Source organism: Tamandua tetradactyla, chromosome 4 (assembly GCF_023851605.1).
Source record: "Tamandua tetradactyla isolate mTamTet1 chromosome 4, mTamTet1.pri, whole genome shotgun sequence".
Classification (NCBI taxonomy): Eukaryota; Metazoa; Chordata; class Mammalia; order Pilosa; family Myrmecophagidae; genus Tamandua; species Tamandua tetradactyla.
Window position 1 is genome coordinate 171,810,519 of NC_135330.1, and position 22,552 is coordinate 171,833,070.

General features: G+C 39.4%; 1 protein-coding gene across 1 annotated transcript in view; it reads right to left on the bottom strand.

The window, feature by feature from the left end:
* Positions 1 to 233: 233 nt before the first annotated feature.
* The window catches only part of LOC143679526 (uncharacterized), a 78,350-nt gene continuing 56,031 nt past the window's right edge, over positions 234 to 22,552 (bottom strand). Inside the window, exon 4 of the mRNA XM_077155856.1 lies at positions 234 to 314. Coding sequence (XP_077011971.1) covers positions 251 to 314 — 64 coding nt within the window. The 3' untranslated portion in view covers positions 234 to 250. The remainder of the gene's footprint in view (positions 315 to 22,552) is intronic.

Below are 22,552 nucleotides of genomic sequence, written 5' to 3' on the forward strand. Positions count from 1 at the left end.
ACCTAGAGTTTTATCTCACCTTCCTTGGACTCCTGCCTCTCTGGATATCAGGAAGGTTGATATATTCCAGCCCTGGAGGTTATAGAGTCCACAAAGCTGTCAACACAAGATACAGATGTTCTCATAAAGCAGCTTTTATAAAAAAAGGAAAATACAGGCTTGCTGTGTTGTTTAAAGCACAACAATGGCAACACTCTGATTTCATTTCTTATATATTTTGTGTAAGATGAAAGGTGAGATTACATGATGTCTAGCCCTGAATACGCAAGTCCAGAGTTTTCCTCATATTTCCATTTTCAGGTGGGGTTAAGTGCCTAAAAAAATAAAATAAAATAAATAAGTTTTCAGCATCTAAGAGATTTCAAATAGGGTTGAAAGGCTATGCTGGAGGTTACTCTTATGCAAGCTTCAGCCAGTTATTGCAAATTGCAATGGAATGCCAAGCCCTGACCAACAATATTCCTGAAAACCCTAAAGAATACCCAGGGCTCTATCTGAGACTCTATATTAGTTTCATTCAGTTTATTTCTCAGAAAATTAAAACCTCCAGATTGTTTCTGTGCCAGAGAAGCCCATAAATCTAGAGGTACCAGTCTCTCTAAAAACATCAACTGGTTATATCCCCTTAGCCATAATGTCAACACCCCTTCCCAACATGAAGAAGTTAGAATAGTCAGGACCCAAATATCCCTAAAGATTGAGAGAAGGAACAAATGAGAGGGAGGAGTTGTAACAGAGAAGATAGGATTTAACACACGAGTATGACTACTGAATCATTTTACTGATATTTCATTTTAGTCTCCAGTATATTAGAGCAGCTGGAAGGAAACACCTGAAATTGTGAAACTATAACCCATACCATACTTTGAAGTGTTCTCTATAACTACATGTTAAAATGTACTTCGATTCCTGGTGCCTGACTATGCAAAAAAAAAAAAAGTACTTTGAAATTCACCACTTTTCTGCATATATGGTATATTTCACAATAAAAAATGTTTTTTTAAAAAAGAAAACTCTTCCAAGGTAATCTCTGAATGTTAGGAATCAATAACTAGACAAACAATCTATCACTTAATGCTTAGCTAGACCTAGAATTCATAATTTTTCATACTCTTAGTGTCTCAACTGTTTAACACAGAGATGTCCCTGTGTAGCCAAATGCTCAAGTAAGCATTAAATTATTATAACGCTAGTAGAGGGCTGGCTACATAATCTGCCCTGCCCAGTGCAAAATGAAAATAACAGGGCACTGTCTGGGGTTGGGAAAATCAATCTCCCCTTCTCACAGGCCCTGTGACCCATCCAACTAGGGACTGCCTACCCTCAAGGAAGGCAACCTCCTCCCCAAGACACACGCAAAACCTGTATCTGGAGGTGGGGGCTGGAGGGGAGAGAGGTCCCCACTGAGTTGTCCTCAAATGCACTGGATGCTGCAGGCCATCTGCTTGTCCCAACCTGAAACTCCATGGGGCACAAGCCTACCCCCAGCCTTGGCAGAGCACACCTGTGGATTGCAGGTCTCGTGGGGCCATACCCAACCATAGTCAGTCAATTAGTATAACAGGTAGATAGAGAGTGGCCTCTGTCAAAGAGCAGAAGCAGAGTGGACACCAGGAGGCAGGGAGCAGACCACAGAGAACCCATCTTGGGAGGCAGGGACCCTATACGACTGCACTGGTTGTTAGGACATGAAGCCAACCTTGACTAAGACACATGTCTGTCATCTCAGCTCAGCGATGGTTGAGTTTCAGTTGAGCATTGATTGGCAAGAAGAGTAGAAGATACTATTAAACCAATTAGATCATATTTGATTCTTTTGACTAACTTAGGAGCCATCAGGAATAGTCTCACTCTTTATGTATAAAATAGGTAGTTGGACAATGATACCTTCCAGTTTTCACAGGTCCAGGTACTGAGTGCTCGGGCATACACTAAGAACTCAGATTTTGAATGACTAAATGTTTGAGATGTTCAACCTCTTGAAATAGAGAAATTATCCTGCCTTATGACTGTCATTAAAGGTCAGAATTGGCCAGGGTCTATTCTACAAATGTCTCTTCTACCAAGGAATTGCCTTGGGGAAAAAGCAGCTTTTCAGAAAAATCATTATTTTGTTTCATGTATTAACAAAACTTATTTGAAGGGAAAATTGGCAGTCTTATGTCTTTGGTGATGTTAATGATGGAATCAGATAATTTCACATACACTCTGATAAATATGTCCGAGCTCTGTCATTAAGACAGTTAAATTAAAAGAAATCTACAAGAAAATTGTGAATTCAAAGATATACAAAATATATGGACATGAACCAGTCTATTTTAGATTAATTATTGAGCCATAAAATTCCAAGGTTTGATCTACAAAATGTCAGCATACATTGTGAATACATACAAATATCATAACTGCAAGAAGAAAAAGAATGAAAAATGTCCAACAATATTTTTCATTCTATAAGTTTTTATTGCAATGCAGACTTTGGAGAAAGATACTTTTAATTTCATTAACAAAGAAAACATGTTTTTCTTAATTAAAATAATTCCTGTTATTATCTAGCACACCTCAAAGCATTTAAATACTATGTAATACAGTGATTTATAGTTGTTTTGAGTCACAGATTCTTTGGGAAAGTTCGTGAAAGTTCTAGATCCAATTTCTGGAAAGAATTGCAGGTGATTCATAGACCAGGTTAATATCACTCTTTTCAATAAATTCTAGGATATACTCAGATCTTTAATATATATGTATTTTAATAAATATATGCGTGCTGCAACAGCTTAAGTATGAGAGTATATTATACAAGAAATAAAATTCTTACATTATAATTTATTATAAAATTAAACTTACAGGAAATAAAATCTGTTTAAATTTTATTATCTAATAGTAAGTTTTTACTGAACTCTGATGGCTAATGTAATGATATAACAAAAATGCTAAACAAAAAAGATAACATTTGAGTAATGTGAAATTGAGAAGATGGCAAGATTTGAGTAAACATTTTTATTTAGCAGTAATATGTCAAATAACTATGAAACAAGAAAATACAAAAAACTTAGAAAAATTAGGTTTGCTTATTTTATCAACAACGATTTCAGTAATTTTAATTACTTGGCTTGACTGCGGCATTTGAATGTCAGAGATACAAGTGGAGTAGAGTTCAGTCACAAAGGTAAGGACTCATTTTTTTCATTCCATTTTCCATCCCCTGTCAAAAATAACCCCTGTCTTCCATCAAAACATCTTTCCCAAGTTCAAAAGCATTCTTCAAAACTCTACCTTCCTTGACTTGGGTGACATGTGCTGATACAGGGTAATAAGAATTCCTTCCAAGAAGGAAAAAGCTTTGAAGATGAAAATCATCATAACTGACATATTTGTGGGTGGAAATGCTGGTTGTTAAAGTAGTTGGTTCATCTGATTCATCTTTCTGTCTTTCATCCATGACAATTCTATGGTGAGTAATTCAGCAGGAGGCTGACTGCAAACACATGTATGCATGCACACACATGCACACGCACACCAATTATAAGATTCCAGAACTTCAATCTTGTATATAATGCATACTTCACATGATGATTTACTGAAGTCAATGCTCCTACTGCAAAGAGCAGCTGCTCCATACTTCTGTAGGGAAAATAAATTATTTTCTTGTTGGTTTTTTTCCTTGTGAGTTAGAAGCAAACACTTGCCACCTGGACTCTTTCTGGTCTTTAGCTTCTGTTTGAATGCTAAAACAAGCCTGGTAGATTCACAGTATACATCGAAGGCCTAGATTATAAATAAAACTGAGGTTTGTTCATGTTTTACTCATATTATCACATTACAGTTTCATTATTTAAGTACCATGCTGTGAAGTCAGTCAAAATCAGTGAGGGCAGCCAATTTAATTATCTAATCCTGTATGCACATCTCCTTTCTTTGAACTCCTTCAACAATTATATAGTATGTCACTGTTAAGGTGTCTTATAACATTTGTGTCTTTATATTTGTGTGTCTTACTCAACAGATTACATAACACCTTTACAGCCAGAAAAATATACACACATAAATACATATATTTTTGATGAATGCTTTCTCTGTTTTTCAGATTGCTTAATCATGATCAACATATATTCAAGTTCTTTGAAAACATTTTTGTCAGTTCAAATAAACTATTCAATAGCAAAAAAAAAATACATATATTTCTTTTATGCTTCATACATAATGGGACCTCAATAAGGAATCAATGCTTTTTTTTTTTTTAAACATAGGCAGGCACCGGGAATCTAACCCAGGTCTCTGGCTCGGCAGGCGAGAACATTGCCTGCTGAACCACCATGGCCCGCCCTTGATACTTTTTTGAAATGGAATTTAAATATGCGATTTTCTTTTAAATGAGTTTACAAATAATATGTGGATCAGAGAGTAATTTCTCAGGAGGTTGTGCTGAATTGAAAGTATTCAAGTCTGCTTTTATGAAAAGTAAATGACAGTGCATATAAAATATTTAGCATAGTGCCTACAGGTACATAGCAAAACCTCAATTAGTAATTGTTATTTTTGTTTTTGTATACTCATCCTCAAGCTCAATTCTTTGTAAGTTATAGGAGTTCAAAATATACTTGATTGCATGTATGTGGAAATTGTTAAAGATGTCCCAATTTTGCACATATATATTTTTTAATAATTATCTAAAATAAATATCAATAAAGTTTATTTGAGAATTTTCTATACATATTAATACCACAAAAGAGAAAGATTTTATGGACCATACACTCCCCTCTGGCAGAGTTGAAAGTCTCACCTTTTTCCTAATAGCTAGAAATCTTCTATTAATAAAGACTAAGGCCTACTTTTTTATAATCACTGTTAAATATCGATATAAGACTCAGTAGGAAATAAAACATTCACATAGACCAGGGATTCTCAAAGGATCACAAGGAGTTTGCTCACTGGAAGTGAAGTGGTCCCTCCCAGATCCTAGCTTCTCAATACCACCAACTGACAAGTTCATTAAAATAAAACATTTATGCATGCATCTCTATAAGCATTTAAGCACAAGAATAGGAAAATGTGGAACATGTTAAATACCTATTAAGTACATACTAGGGAAATTCATGTATGAGAAAAAGGAAATATATGCAAGCTGGGATGATGTGCAGTATGGCTAGATCAAGCAGTTAATTCAGAGACTTTTCAAAAGTTAATTGCCGTTACAAATAATGTTAGTCATATCCTTCATTTGAGAAAGGCAAACCTTTTATTGATTGAAGGTATTAAAAAAATACTGACTGGGCCTTGCTACCTAGAGTAAAATGTGTTTGCATTTCACTGCATGTGAAAGTATAGGCTCATTTCCTTTATTCCCTTTATCTTTATTCAACCAGTATTTACTGAATGCATACTAGTCGATGGGAGGGTAATCGCAACCATCTCCATATATACGTGGCTCTTGTGTGCTGTGATTCATGTATTGGCAAGACTTTGTTGTATTGAAGGAAACTTGGTGTTCTAGTTTGCTAGCTGCCAGAATGCAATATACCAGAGACAAAATGGCTTTTAAAAAGGGGAATTTAATAAGTTGCTAGTTTATAGTTCTAAGGCCAAGAAAATGTCCCAATTAAAGCAAGTCTATAGAAATGTCCAATCTAAGGCATTCAGGGAGCAATACCTTGGTTCAAGAAGGCCAATGAAGTTCAGGGTTTCTCTCTCAAGTGGAAAGGAACATGGCGAACACAGTCAGGATTTCTCTCTTGGTTGGAAGGGCACATGGTGAATACAGAATTGTCTACTAGTTCTCTCTCCTGGCTTCCTGTTTCATGAAGCTACCTGGGAGGCATTTTCCTTCTTCATCTCCAAAGGTCGCTGGCTGGTGGACTCTGCTTCTTGTGGCTATGTCATTCTCTGCTCTCTAAGAATCTCCTGGCTTTCTCTCTTGTTGTCCTCTTTTGTAGGATTCCAGTAAACTAATCAAGACCCACCTAGAATGGGTGGAGATATATCTCCACTTAATCCAGTGTAACAACCACTCTTGATTGCGTCACATCTCCAGGGAGATGATCTAATTGCAGATTCAAACATACAGTATTGAATAGGGATTAGAAGAAACAGCTGCCTTTACAAAATGGGATTAGGATTAAAACATGGCTTTTCTAGGGTACATACATCCTTTCAAACTGGCACTTGGTGTGGGAAGAAAGATGACCTGTACGTAGAAGGCAAAATTTCACAGCAAGCTCAAAGTCATTCATTTTGGCAGTAACCTGAGAAAGCTTTCTTTCTGAGACCAGAAATCAGAACAGGAGGGATTAGCTGCACAACAGGAGAATGTTCTACTGGCCTTGATAATGAAATCACCAAGATGGGTCTAGGAAAGTGAATACTCTGTAACCAGATATATGATGGCATGGTGTATAGAGGCAGGCTCAGGGAAGCTACAAGATTCCCCTTGGCTTTCACTTATTTGTTCTTTGGACACTTCAAATGGAATATGTTTAAAATGTATACTTATCAACAGAATCAACTCTTCATCCTATATTCCTATCTTAATTTATAAGTTAATGAATGATATCTTCATCTATTCATTTGCCCAAGCCAGAAACTTGGAAGTCATTGCCCTCTAGCCCTCACTCTTCACAAAACTTAAATGCAATTCTGTTGCTGTTATCTTCCATATAGTCCCTAAATCCTTTCACTTCTCCCCCGCCTCTTGCTGTCCCAGTTTAGGTCATCTCCATCCATTGCCTACACTATAGTAACAGTCTCCTAAATTGTCTTCCTCCAAGTCCTCCTCTAAACTGCAGCCAAAGTCATTGATCCAGAATGACAATCTAACCACAACACATCACTACTTAAAATCCATTCTCAGCCCCCAATAAAATCCTAGATCTTTTGACATTGCATTCAAATGTCTCTCACCCAACCCTGCCTTCTCTCCAAAAGCATCTTCTCCCATATAATTCTACTATAATAACTGAGCTGCTTGTGGTTTCTTGACCCCACTATGCTTCCTGATGCCTCCACAACTTTGTTCTTCCTAGAATGCCAGATTCTTTCTCTGTCCTCTCAATCCCCTCCCTGGATTGCCCCCTACTTAACTGGTCAAGACCTAACTCAGGCACACCCTAGTGATCCTTGACTTCTCTCTCTTCCAAGCTGGCCTAGAGCTGAAGGCAGAGGAGGTGTGAAAGTAAAAGATTCCTTGAGAAACTAGGTGGAAAGAATTATTTTTGACTCTAAACCTTGAAAGTTCTGGATTTTATTCAAAAGTAAAAACAATTTCTTCCACAGAGCCTCCTCAGAATTGGTCATTGTTCTAGGCAGATTTGACAAGACAGAGTCAAGCAGTCAGTATAGAATACTGTGCCCATAGATCTGGAAGGTTCCTATTGCCAAAACATACTAAATATCTATACAAAGGGAGAATCTATTCTCCTTGAGTAAATCTGGTAGTCCTGGTACTACATAAGAAGGACTGAAAATAAATAAGTTGAGGCCCTGAATTGTTCACATACCTGTCTCTCTGTAGACTTCAACTTATCATTACCCATTGTTAGCAACTGGTAGGCCAAGAGAGAGGATATCCCTCTGTACAATGTGGTAAGTGCTAAAACAGAGACTAGAATTTAATGTTTAGTGTGCTACAGAGACATAAAAAAAAAAGGGCAAATAATAAGTCGAGTTAAGTCAAGAAATCTTTATAGGGTTGGCATTTGAAGAGTGAGTGGGAGAGTGGAAGGACATTCTAGGAAGCAGGAATAGCATAAGCAAAGATACAGAGGTGTGAAAATATTTATTTTGCTCAGGGACTGAAAGTGAGTAGTCTGATACAGGTAAAAAATAATGAGAAGTGGTGACAGCCTCACAAAACAATTGTCAATGTCATCGGTGAAGGAAAAGCACTTCAAACAAAAGTGTGTAACTAGTACTAATAAATAAAACTGCTAATGGCTTTCTCCTGTGTTCAGTCTGTATGAAATAACAATCAAATGTTACGGAAGGCGAAAGTGTTTGGAATCTAGTTGTGACTCTTTCATGAGCTAATGCGGGGCCTTGAACAAGCACCAACCCCAGTGCACGTCAGTCTTTTCACCTCCACGACATAAACAAGGGAGGTTCCCAAGACTCCTTTCAATGTTGAAAGCTCAGTGATCGTAAAAAGATACAGGTATGGGGGTCCAAGGGTAGTTCAGGGGTAGAATTCTCACCCGCCATGCAAGAGACCCACGTTCAATTTCAGATCCATGTACTTTCCCCGCTGCCCCCAAAGCAAGCAAGACGAACAACAACAAAAACAGCAGCAAACGGTGCTGCAATAACGGGGTACTCACATGGAAAAATAATGAAATGTGACCCCACCATATCGCATACAAGAAAAAAAAGATATAGGTATGAAAATGTGCCTTAAAGCATAACAGACATTAATTAAACAAATATTTATTATGCCATCATCTACCAGATACAATGGGAGCACGAGAATGAAACCAACCCAAGTCTTCCCTTGCACATGTAAGTAATTTCTAAAAATCCATCTGTCAAGAGCATCGAAATTGAAATCATCACCTGGGTTGCAGTTCTCTCTGCAGTTATCAGTTTGCTGACCATGGGCATATAACAACTTTCTAGTCACTTCAAAATCTATGAAAATCACATGGCTGTTAGAAGACTGCAATAAGAAACGTCACCACATAAATAGCAAGGTGCCACCCAAGTGTAAGCTGTAGTCTTATAGTCATTGTTATATCACATTCCTTATTAAATTGCTTAATTTAGGGGTATTATTGTACTTGAATAAGCTCTTCACATGCATCCCTTGAATTTTACTAAGTTCTCCAGGTTTCCAGGGCCACCCTTTGTTTTAATATACAAGTAAAATATGCTCTATCCTGTGTGACAGAGGAAACTCAGTCACCTCCTTGCATGTTTTTGAGGCTGAGGCGCTTTTACAAGGATTTGTGATGCTTTTCACCGATGGTTGAGGGCACTGCTTCAGCTGCTCTGACATCTCCCCACATCTTTGTCCCAAGTGTGAATACAGCCCTGCATTACAAAGAATCACCCACAGAGGCTGCCATAACAAACTTTCCTGATGGCTTGGGTTAACATGTCTCATAATTTAGAGGGAAAGAAACCAGGTAGCAGTGGTCCAAAAGGCGAACTCCCATGACCTTTCCTTCATTTTAGAGCACTTTGAAACATGCAGTAAGTCACAATGCTTTGTGAATGATTACGTTATATACATTATACACAATGTAAATTACACCGAGTAGGAAAAACCCATTTTAGACCTCTACGGATCCTGCCTCTGTGAAAAAAATAGTAATAAAAATGAAATAAAATCATTTAAGATAAAATTTATTTATTTGCTCATTTATTCAATAAATTTTTATCACCTGCTCAGGCCAGGAATGGGGCATATATGTGGTGGGCAAGACAGAAGTAGTTCACAGTTCCTGCCCTCAAGGAAATATCTAATTTGCAAAATCAGAGATTAATTCATCTCAATTTCCTCGGAAATGATAAGGAAACATTAAAATTCTAAGATCAGACTGTTTCTCTTTTGTCTGAGTCTTACAGGCTTAAAGTATTCAGAAATCACTGCAAGGAATATGTTTCCCAAGAAGATATAAAATGAAGTCCCACTAACAAAATGGGAGATTAACAATATAAAGACAATTGGTAGGCTATTTATGCCTAGCAGAGCTTATAGCAACCTGGATATCAGAATTCTACATTTCAGTGATTTCCCTTTCCCTAAGAATGATCTAAATACAACTTAAAAAAATACCTTACACTTCCACAATTTATCCAGTGCTTTCATAGTTTTGTATTTTGTATTCCATGATGTATTTTCCTTTATATATTCCATTATATATTATGTATTACACATCACCACTGGCTAGAGGAAAGAAATTCATTAATAAACACCTGAGTGCAACTGTAGCCTAGTTTAATCCTGCTAGTTGTGGCTTGTGCTATGAATGATTGAGCTGAATGGGATTTGGGGAGGTCACCCACTTCAATTGCTTCCTACCTTTTCACATATCTAAATCCCATGCTCCAAGGCATTGCTCCTTCCCAATTCAATCTCCAAAAGAATTTTGCAAACTTTTAATCATCGGCTTATTAAAATATTCTTAGAAGGGAGCTGAAAATGATGGCTGACAAAATAAGAATGGTAAGAAGAAAAGATTCATCGTGCATCTATTCATTCAACAATACTTATTGAATGATGTCATACATTGGGATACACACTAGAGATAAAGAAAAAAATAATAGACATGGCATCTGCCTTCGTGGAGTGGAGAATCTACTGGTTGACCATATTGCCAGTAAAAACTAATAAACAAACCAATGAAAATCATACCTAGTGATACGAAGATAAGAAAGAAATGTTTAGGATAGAAGTCAGACAGAGACGAGAGTTGAATCAGGGGGAGTGAAAAATGTAGTTAAAGTACAAAATATGACCTATGTGTGCAACAGAAAGGATTCTGTTTAAAATTATGACTGCTTATCCTCACCCATACTCCTTCCCTTGTTTGACACACAGGAAAACTTCCCAGCCCAATACAGCTAGGGAAGGCCTTAAGACTATGTATTAGTTAGGGTTCTCTAGAGAAACAGAACCAACAGGGAACACTTGCAAATATAAAATTTATGAAAGTGTCTCACGTGACCGTAGGAACGCAGAGTCCAAAATCCACAGGGCAGGCTGTGAAGCCGATGACTCCAATGGATGGCCTGGACAAACTCCACAGGAGAGGCTCACCAGCCAAAGCAGGAATGCAACCTGTCTCCTCTGAGTCCTCCTTAAAAGGCTTCCCATGATTGCATTTAGCATCACTAATTGCAGAAGACACTCCCCTTTGGCTGATTACAAATGGAATCAGCTGTGGATGTAGCTGACGTGATCATGACCTAATCCTATGAAATGTCCTCATTGCAACAGACAGGCCAGTGCTTGCCCAATCAGATGAACAGGTACCACAGCTTGGCCAAGTTGACACCTGTCCCTAACCATGACAGACTAGTTCTGGTCAATGGAACCCAAGCAGAAGTGCCTTCGGTCTCTCTAGAAGATGTGTCACTTCCGGACAGCTAGTGAGGAGGGTAAATCAACCCTGGGAAGTTAACTGTCAATACTCAGTAGTGGAACATTATATAATGTTTCCACATTATAGCTATAAGACAGAAATAACTGCAAAAGCACAGATAATCAAGTAATTTCATAAAATAATTAGGAAATTGTGAGTTTTAAGTACTTAACATTTTGTTTTTAATATAATTTTTTAAATTTTCAATAGTGGCTGTATTTAAAACCAGCTCATAAAATTCCTGGCAGTTTAATAATTAGCTCTCATGCACTGGCACAAACTATCCTCTCTTCCTTCATTTCTTTCCCTGGCTCCTGAGGTTCACAATAGAGTATTTATAGGGAAGACAAAGCCGCCAGTTGCCATTGATTTCATTGAAAGCTCTAGGCAGAGGACACACAAAAAAAGGAGGAGAGATGCGCATCTCTCCCTTAAAAATTCATTGTGGGGAAAATAGCCATCAGAACTCTCTGTGACACTTAGAAACACAGCCCATTCCCTTCAGAGAAATCTAGTTTCTCTGATTCCTTAATCTCCTGAGTCAATTCCTTCCCATCTCACCAACTCCTCTGAATCTCAGGCTGCTCTGACTTCATCTAACTCTCCTGTAGACATGAGAGGCCACCAAGAGCTTTTACCTCCTAAACTTTACTGTTTGCCATGGGTATTTTCATGCACTTTTATGGATTTTGCCATCACCTATATGTTCATAAAAATAATAATAATTTTAGTCATAATCATGGTAATAGCACCTACACTGTACCAGGCCTTATTTTTAAGTACTCTACATAGATTAATTCATAACCTGCAGATAATTCTAAAACTATCTGCAGCCCAAGTCCCAGATGCTAGAGTCATTCAACAAGCTGCCTCCTGGACATCTTAACCTGAAAATCCCATAGTTACCCCAAGCTTAAAGGGTCTGAAACCATATTGGTTCACCATCCCCTAACATTTGAACTTTCCCCTGTATTTTCTCCCCTAATTAGTAAAATTAACACACTCATTTCAGTCTGAAACTTAAGAATTATCCTTGAGTCTTCACTTTTACTTGTTACTTACCTCTAAGCTGTCCTAAAGCTGACTCTACTGACTCTACTTCTGACCATCAGCCCCACGCACGCTGCCATTGCACTACTTCCGAACTGTATCAGCTCTTCCTGAGATGTTGAAATTGCCTTTACTCTACTGCGCTGCAGGCATACTACATATTATCAGCAAAATTCCCTTCCTCGAGCATAATCGGCTTGTAGTTCTTCAGTGGCTTCCAGTATCTTACAGGGAAACATTCAAATGCCGGTTTGTGGCCCCTGCTTCTTTCTCTGGAGTCATCTTCCACTATTCACTTTCTTACTGAAGCCACTTTGTGCCTCTGTGCATTCATAGATGATGTTCCCTCTACCTGGATTGTTCATTCCTTCCCGTCTACCTTAAAAATCCCTACTTATTCTTCAAGGTGCAATTCAAGTGTCACTTCTCCTATGATGCCTCCTGACCTTCGCAAGTTTAGTCAATTACTCCCTTATCTTTGCTTCCACAGTAAATATCTATGCTATAGTACCCACAAAAATGTGAAGAATTTATTAGCTGAATATTTATTTCCAACATCCTTGAAAAATATACTGCATCTCTATCTTTGTCTCCTCAGCATCAGCACAGCCTAGCAGGTCCCCAGAAAATACTGTTGGATTTAATTGTATTGAATTCAACCAACTTGATATATTCCAAAATGTGATAAGTAAGAGTTGTAAATGGCTTTTTAAGGAAGAGAGATAAAGGAGCAGGGACCAAAGCAGATGATATGACATTTTAGACAAGGATTTTTTCAAGCAGGGAGAAGCATTTCAGGTAGAAGAACATCATGGACACAAAGAGACATAAAACTTCTTGCCACATTTGGGGAATTTTGAGTAGCCAAATATGACTTGAGCATAGGTTGTATGTGGGAAAACAAATAGAAATGAAGTTGGAAAGGTAGTTGGCAGGAGATTATTAAGGCACTCGAAACTGAATATACCTGCATAATAAATATTTTAATGAGTTAAGTAGGTAAGTTACCCATCCAATGAGTCTCTTTACAAAAGACCCTTACATTTTTTTTTTCCTTTTAGTACCTTAATTTCAATTCTTAATATCAGGAAATCCATCCAAAATTTAGGTGAGGAATACCTCAGCCTAGAGATGTCTGTCTAACTGTGGGAACACAATTTTGACTACCATTCACTAAGTCTACCCAGCAATCAGTTAAATAAAATACCAATTAGGCGACTAGTTTAAATATAGGCTCTGTCCCAAATTTGAAGATTGCTAGTAATTTGGATTATGTCCTAACAAATCAACTGGCAAAAGTGTAATTCCTTCAAGAAATATACTATCTGGAGCTAGGGATGATAGGAATGTCAAGTTTGAAAGTCTCATCATTGTAGAGTATTAAAATAACTATCTTTGCTGACTTTTTCCCCACTTCAGGCATGATACTCAATTATTTGCATGTGTTGTCTGTTTGCTACTTGTAAAGACCTTACAAGATAGATGTTATCCTCCCATTTTACAGAAAATAACTGAAGCACAAAGCAGTTAAGTGGCTTGCCAGCAACAGAGCAACCATTCAACTACATCTATCTACTCTCCAACACTCAAAGTTAGTGAGAAACTGATGGTAAAAAATGGAAAGTTACCAAGGATTTTTTATCGGAGTTGTGATGTGAAATGGAGGGGCAAGATAGTATAAACTTCTCACAAACTCTGCAGCCAGACTGCTTGAGTTCAAATCCTACTGTTACCACTGCTTGAGCAAGGCACTTAACTGCTCTGAGCCTCAAAGGAGGAACATCTGTAAAAATGCAGATATTAATATCTTCCCCCATAGAGTTGTTGGGAGGATTAAATTATTTAATGCATAAAAAGAGTTTAGAAGTGTATCTGACACATAATAAATATCTTACCATTCTAAGGACTGAAAAATAACCTTGCCAGAAATGTGCAAGATATATTGGCAGGCAAGTGCCAAAGCAAGGGGGCTCCAACGAGTGTGAGACGGTGAGTTCTGAAATAGGGCTGGGAGCTGGGAAGAAGGGCTACTGGGTTCAGGCCCCTTGGTGCTCAAGAACACTTTGGTCTAAAAGGCAGATCACCATTTGACCAGTGCTGCCTTAGAGAGCTCGATCCATGGGGAGCAGCTGGCACATCACTGAAAACAGCTTTATCAAGTTATAAGCGATTAGCAAGAATGAGAAAATGGAGGAAAAACAATATAATTTCAATATCTTGCAAGACAGGGCTATAACTAGACAGATGCAAGGAAGGGAGCACCAGATTGGCTGGAGGGTATAAAAGTCATTGGGCTCTGCCTCAGCTCCCACACATCCACTCCTCCTGGACGCCAGGGAAAATGTCCGCTTTTCCCTCTTTATGGCAGCTTCCTTGGCCTCGAGATATTTTACACTGTAGTTGTGGGCTCTTGATCCATGGCCTTTTACTATGAATTTGGTATATTGATTCAACAGGGCTTCAGGGGTGGGAATGAGTCCTTTTTCAATAGTTCATTTCTATTAATTTGTCAATGAAGTTGGAGAAATAGGTGGATAGGGGGCACTTTGAGGTTAAAAAAAACGATTCTTGAAGCTTAAAAGAAATATAAAATCTCTATTATCTCACTGATGACTGCTCTCATCACAGAACATAAGTAGAAGAGGGTTTTATGATTTTGATAACATTAACCACCTATTCATGAATCATTCTTGATATTTTGTCAGTGAAATTGTACACCTATATATTGCAATCTATTGAGTAAATTAATTACTTTAATTTTCAGATTATAGAATAATCAACAATCTGTGTTGGAGTGCCTTCATCCTCTGTGGGTGTTTGGGAGTGTATCTATGGTAAAATATTTGGTTTACTGGAAATACAGTAGGTAACATACATGGAAATATGAATTTGATTACCTAACAAACTAGATATAGTCAATGAAATAAGAACAGAATGTTGTCCTACTTGATAATTTCCATTTTAAATCTTCAATTCAACATTTCTCCTGAGGTAGTGTCTCAAAAGTTAGTTCTCAAGTTATAATTTCCCATTGCTGAACTTAATCTCTCTTTTAAACCCCCACGCTGTTTGATTTCAGAAAATATTGACTTGGTGAGTTCTGAGTTACAACTGAAATTCAGTGGATTCCTATTTTCCCCGCTCCCTCCTTCGCAAGTGCACACAGCTGTGATTCAAGGTACTACCCGAGAGAGCCTGTGAAATAAAAACACAGTGGGGGGAAATCCACGCTGATCAGTACTTCACAACTTTACCCTGCCACGTTTCTCCCCCTATGTAACAGACCTACCTGCTTCACCTATTTACAGTTTGCTCATGTCACAATTTCATACTTTGAATAAAACAATATAGTTTCATAGCTAACCTAGCCCAGGGACAACATGCAGAATGCACAGAGGCAACGTTCCTGGTGAAGCCTCCAAGATGGAAGGAAGAAACCTTCATCCTACATCACCAACTACACACACACACTCTTCTTGATCCCTGCCCTCCTTTCCCTCCCAGGGGTGAGAAGTTCAAGTGGGGCATTACACTTTATAGGACACACCTGGAATACTCAGCTCACTAGACCATGTTCAACCCAATAGGTTACTTTCAATTTACATACTTTTCTTCCCCCACAGGCGGTTCAGACTTTCTCTAGCTCTTGTACACCACCGTCCCCCCCACCCCTCCAGGCCCCACAAGCAAGCTCATCTGTGCACTGAGAACCTAGACCTCTGGGCATGAACTTCTTCTCTGGAGCACCAGCTCCTTACACTTTCTTGGTATTCCTGAAACAATCACTTCTGAGAATAGTCCCCAGCTTTTCGCAATTTGCTTGGATCATGGAGTCAACCCTTCTGTCTCAAGATGAAAATTCTAGTTTACAGATGTCTAATAGGTCCATGACACAAATATGAACTGCCCAAGAACCATTTCCGAGAGCCAAATTAATAAATTAATTCAACAGCGATTTATTAAGCACCTACCACATGCACTGTTCCTGGCACTTGGGACAGTGCATTGAAAAAATAAGACAAAAATGTGCCCTCATGGTGTGCATATTCTCGTAGTGGATATGGACAATGAAAAAATTATATATGCATATACATATATACATTTTCTATGCATATACAAATTTATATATAAAATATATTATGATATGTATTAAAATATATACATTATATTAGTGAAAACATTTTATTAGAAAGCTAAAGCGGGAAAGGTGATAGGAAATGCTGGATGGAGGCAGGGGTTAAAAATTTGAAAAGGTGGTCAGAGAAAATCTAAGAAGAAGGCAACATTTAAATAAAAACTTGAAGAAAGAGATCAATTCCTGCAGCTATCTGGCAGATGCATCAGACAGAAGGAACAGCCAGTGCTAAGCAGAGATGCGCCTGGCATGGAGCCAGAGGGATGTAGGACTGGCTTCTCAGGCTCCATGCCTGGCATAGAACTAACCCCCACATGTAATAGACTGGATGTGATCCTCAAGCTACAGATTTACAGAAATGTAACTTCTTTTCTTATTCTTTATCTCAATCTTTATTTCAAAGCTCCGTTCCCCCATTTGAAAGAAATCAAGTAATTTCAATAAGTTCTATATAAACTTAGTCCCTTCAAGTTCGGATTCAATTCTAGACCTTCCCCTCCACCTCCTCCTACTGCAGTGGCATCTAAGCTCCAGGGGCTTTACATGGCCATGGCATCGGCGTCTGCCGACCAGCATTTGTGGAGATGTCCACATTCCCCTCATAGCTCAGTTCAGGCCCTCCCTGTCCTCTCCGTTTGGATGGCAAAGCCGCTTCAGGGTGCCAGCCATCTTCGGAGTGTTGGAGAAAATGCCAGGTGCTGCCTGTGCCCCTAGAGAACCCAGTAGACTCACGGGGCCATGTAAGGCTGCCTCTGATTGACAAGCAGATGCCGCAGCTGCTGCTCTGCTGCAGCACCGTGTCAGCACCGTGCTGGGGAAACTGAGGACTGGCTTGTTGCCTGAGCTCCTCAGGGAGGTAAGCACTGATGCTCTTTGCCCTGAAAACCCCAATCGTGTCTGGAAGGTTTGGCTGGGTTCAGCCCGAGGGAAAGCAGGTGCAGGACTCCCCCACGACCACTCTCTACACCATCTAATGCTCAATCACCCTCACTTCTTGGGAAGGCCTAGAAAATGCATTTCAAATATACATCCCAATTTATTCTGAGGGAAATTGTCCATGAGCCACACTTTGAAAAACACTTCAAATACAGAGATTTTAGGCCAAGCCCCTCCCTTAATTTTCATGTTTTCGCTTTGTTGATAGCACAATGATTCCTGAATTAAAAATGAGTCCTGAATAACAAAACTATTCTTTATCTAAAATACATTTAGGACATCCTATCTTTGTTTGAGCCAAGTGTGCATCGTCTGTCATTAAATATGATCACTAATGTAGAGTGTCCTTAATTAACCAAGAACAATACAAAGCCATTATCAATACTAAATTGCTAAAATTGTTAACATCATTGAGAATAGGAAGGATAAATGCATGGGCCTTTTTTAGGCAAGGGATTAATAAGGGAGATGGATTCACTTGCCAGGAAAATAAAAGCGATTCTTTATGTCAAAAGAAGTTTGGCAATGAGCCAGCAAAATGTGCAAAACCAAAGCTTGCCAGCAACAGTTAGAAATTAGCAGCTTTAACCACTATCTTCCGTCATCCAGTTAATAATAGGGCAGAGAAGAGTTCTTAAAATGTGTCCCCAGACCGAAAGCATCAGCATCACCAGAGACAAAGACTGTGGATTCTTTTGCCTGATGTGCTCAAATGACCAATTCCTGAGACACAGGGCTTTCAAAGAGAGAAGAAGTTTACTACTAAGCATGTAGCAGGAGATCTGGTGGCCTACTGGCCCAAAACCTGTCTCCCCAAACTGCAGTAATTCTGATAGTTTTATAGAGTTACAAGATGGGCAGCTTTTAGGATAACGAGCACAGTGGCCCCAGAGAATGTAATTAGAGGTGATCTAACTATTGAGCATGTGCAGACTGATTGCTCAGAACCTATGTGAGAAAATGATGGCCTCAATAGGATGATGGGCCTGATTGTAATGTATTGTAATGAGGCATGGATGGCTTGTAGGTTAAAGTCTAAGCTACTGAGCATCAGGCGGACCCATTTTGGCCAGATCCAGTCTTAGTTATCAAGTCAACTTTGGGCTTGGGTTGGGTTAGTTCTGGGCTGACCCAAGACCCTTCATTAATAAACATTAGGGGCTATCTTTAGTGATTACAGGACTCTAAAATTGAAAAACTGGATAACTGGGTACAAATGAAGGTTAGTCACAAGATTTTTACAATCAGAGGAGCACAAGGTAATGGCTATATAACCATTATTAGAGATCAAGGCAGCTGGATTACAATTTAGAGATTTCAGTTATTTCCCTCTGTCTATTCCAATAACCCAGAAATCGAAAAAGGATATCTATATAATGATTCAGCAATCAAAATCATCCCTTAAATCCTAATTTCTTGGTTACATTGTTAGAAAAATGCAACTTCTCAGGCCCTTCACAAACCAATGGATTGAAAAACTCAGTGGGGGCAAGGGGCAGAAATCTGTGTTTTAATAAACCCTCCTGGTGATTCTGGTGGAAGCTAAAGTTTGCAAACCCCCGGTATAAAGAGAAGCCAGGAGCAAGTTTTCCCTGTACTGGAAGCCACTGAAAGCCAGAAAAGCTAAATAGTTTTAGGAAAGGATGTAAGAAACACTAAGGGGGAAAAAAACCTCCAAAACACATCAAATTTACATTAAGTAATTTAGTTATTTTCAGATATCTGAATCAGATGCTCTGATCTTTTTTAGCATCCTACTCCCACCTCTAGTCTATATCTTCCTCCCACTAGAAAAATCCTTTGGTTCAATTTAATTAGCATTACAGTTTACAAAGTACATTCATACAAATTATCTCATCCAAGCCTCATCGTAATCCATGCAATAGGTGGAGATTATTCCCATTTTATAAATGAGACATCTGGAACTGATAGATTAAGGGATTTGCATGAAATCACCCAGCTATTAATTAACAGAGCTGAAAACTGCATTACAGACATTTACTCATTCCCTAATCCATACTGTCTCTCTGTTGAGTAAATTTATCTAGGTTCGGGAAATTCCTTCTAAAGGACTTAGTACAGTATCTCTCAACCTCAGCACTACTGACATTTTGGGCCAGTTAATTTTTGCTGTGGATTATTTTGTGCATTAAGACATTAAGCAGTATCCAAGTCTCCTGCCACTAGATGGCAGCAACAGCCCCAAGCTGTGACAACCAAGATGTCCCCAGACATTGTCCAAAGTCCCCCAGAGGAGGGCAGGGTACAGAATCGGCCCCACTGAGAACAACTGATTTAGTCGAACCAAATCAGTGATTCTCAACCTTTAGCATACATTAGGATCACCCGGAAATTTCTCTACAGATTGCTGGGTCCCACCCCCTGAGTTTCTGACTCAGTAGGCTTGAGGTGGGGCTTGAGAATTTGCATTTCCTAACAAGTTCCCAGGTAATGGTGGTGCTGCTGGTTCTGCAATGGTGCTTTGACAGCCCCTGGTCTATACCATTGGTCAAGGCAAAAAGTTTATCTGTAGGTGAGTCAGTCCCCCAACACCCACCCCCACCCCCAAATCTGGGGTCATTGCCTGGTACAGCTAATATGGACACATCAAACTGGCTGAGAATAAAAATGTTTATTTACGCACGTGGGAGAGCAGGAGAACTTCTCAAATCTGCCTCCCCATAGTGATTTTTCAATTGGCTTTTATACAAGTCAGAGACAAAGAAAGATAATCATCTTGGATAGTAGGTAACAGGGCCGAGGCTGTTACCTCCTATCAGTCCTACAGGCTGGAGAATTTCATTAGTTCCTTATCTCAGTTATTGATTACTTCCTTTGGGATTTATATCCTATGACACATGGGGCATGGCGCCTCTGAGTCTGGGGTGACAGATGAAAGCTCATTCATATCTGAGTGCAGACTACATTTACATATTTCTCCTCATTGAGACTAAGAGCTCACATCCACAGCTTGCTTACAGTTTTAAGCTTATATTTACAAGGTTACTGCTACATATCCATAAAAAGTAAGTTTGTGATTTAAAATATTTCATAAAAAAAATAACAGTCGAAGAAAGATTGCTATGGTCCACAGCCCAGCAGTCCTACCTACGATTTCTTTTCATACACCCAAGCTGAAGCTGAGACTCTCATGGGGTTTCCATTATTAACATATGACCCTTGAGTACTGTTTAAACTCTTACACTGCCAGTTGAAAAACCTCTCACACTTTTTATTCCTCCCATTTCTTTTTTAATTTTTATAATTGATTAGAACTTAAAATCCATCCTTGTGATGTAACCTCCTTTTGGTTTACCATAGTAGTAGAGTTTATACGTCAGAGTTCAAATGAATACTACTACTTCCTTTCCCAGAACTATAGAGAGAATCACATTCTATAGTGAATTTAAAACTCTACCTCTGTGGGATGGAGACAGAAATCCTGGAGCCCTGGGTACCTTTCGATAGATGTTGATATTCAGAAGTCAAAACAAATCTGTTTCTGGAGATAAAAGATTGTATTTAGTTACTACCTGAATTTGAGGGATCTATGATATTTATTTCATTCAAAATGCATAAATTCTTCTACCTTCTTAATGTCTTTGTAAACTAGATTTTAAAATTATTTTAGAGTTTTCATTTTATAGCTGCAGTGAGTTTCATTTTTAGAATTTTGAATTTTAAAGGAAGAATATTTTTCTTTGAAAGACTAAGTTGAGGATTTCCAGGAAGATGGCCGAATAGAGTAGCTCAAGATTAACCCTGCTCTACGGAAAAGTTAGAGAAGAGACAGGAGAGTGACTGAGGTGGCAATTCGGGACAGTGGCTGACCTGGGAGAGGCTTCTGCACCACATGGGGCAGCCTTGGTTGCAGAGGCCGAGGAACTGAGAGGCAGAAAGCTGGAGCTTGGCTGAGAGGCACAGAGCAGCCGAGCTTGCAGGGGTACATGGACAGGAGCCTGGGACTAGGAAGTAAGCCAGGCCATGTTCCTTGGGTGTGCTACTGACACCAGTGAAGCCCCATGACCAGAGACTCTCCCACAACCCACACACTGGAAACCTATCATCTGCTCCCATTCCCCACACTCCAGGAGCCACCACCCCACCAGCCCCAGTGCACATCCCTGCCCCACACCTCCACCCAAGTAGGGCCCAACCCACCTCTCCTGCACCCCTCCTGAGCACTACCTCTTTTTCCCTGTTCCCCATAGACTGCTGCCAAGGCATAAAGCCTGCGGGCACTAACCTCCATAACCAGGCTGCCCCTGCCCCCTTTCCATAGAGTCGCACATCCTCACCCTGCCCCCCCTGAGGCTGCACATCCCTTTACGGCACTCCCAGACCTACACGCATGCTCAATCATGCCATTCTGCTCTGGGAACCATATTTTATGGCAGTCCCACAACCGCGCATGCACATGGCCCTCAGCCTCAGTTTCCAGCTCTGAGAAAGTGCTGACCTGCACAGCCGAGTCACATCTGCCCCCAATCCATGAGACAGAACACTGACCTGCTGCCACAGCTCTTTGCATGCATACAAAGGGCCCCATACCTTAGACCAGTGCACACCAGGGTTATGGCCCACAGACTGGTGCACCCGCACAGCTACATCCTCCCTGGCTGCTGGGTGTCCATATTCACCAGCATCAGTGTAGCATCCCCAATCTGTGCCCATACCTGCCCTGAAGCAAACCACCACACTAAGTGCCCCACCCCATGCCCTGCTCCCTGCTGTACAACCATCCCATAACACAAGGCCTTAGACTACTGAAAGAAATCAACTCCCCAGGTAAATCAATCAAAATATTTACATGCCACAAAGACAGCAGATCATTAAGCATATCACAGTGCAGACAGATATAGCCCTGCCTAATGACAAAATAAAACACCAGAGGAGACACAGACATGACACTGGAACAACTAATCAAAGATGTTCATACAACTCTACTTAATAAAATAAGTGGGAAGTCAAATAACATAAAAGAGATCAAAAAGACAGTAGAAAAGCATAAAGAGGAATTTGAAAGAATAAATAGAAAAATAGTGGATATCACAGAGATTAAAGACTCTGTTGACCAAATAAAAAGCATAGTAGAGGCACACAGCACCAGATTTGAAGAGACAGAAGAAAGAATAAGTGATCTGGAGGATAGGATAATTGACTTCGAAGACTCAAAACAGTAAATGGAAAAAATTGAATGGGAAGTCAGGGAAATGATAGACAAAACAAAGCGCACATATGTAACAATCATTGGTGTCCCAGAAGGAGAAGAGAGGAGTAAAGAGCTAGGAACAGTAGTGGAGGATATAATGGGGGAAATAAACGTAACCAGAAATGAGAAGGGGTGCGTAACCACAGA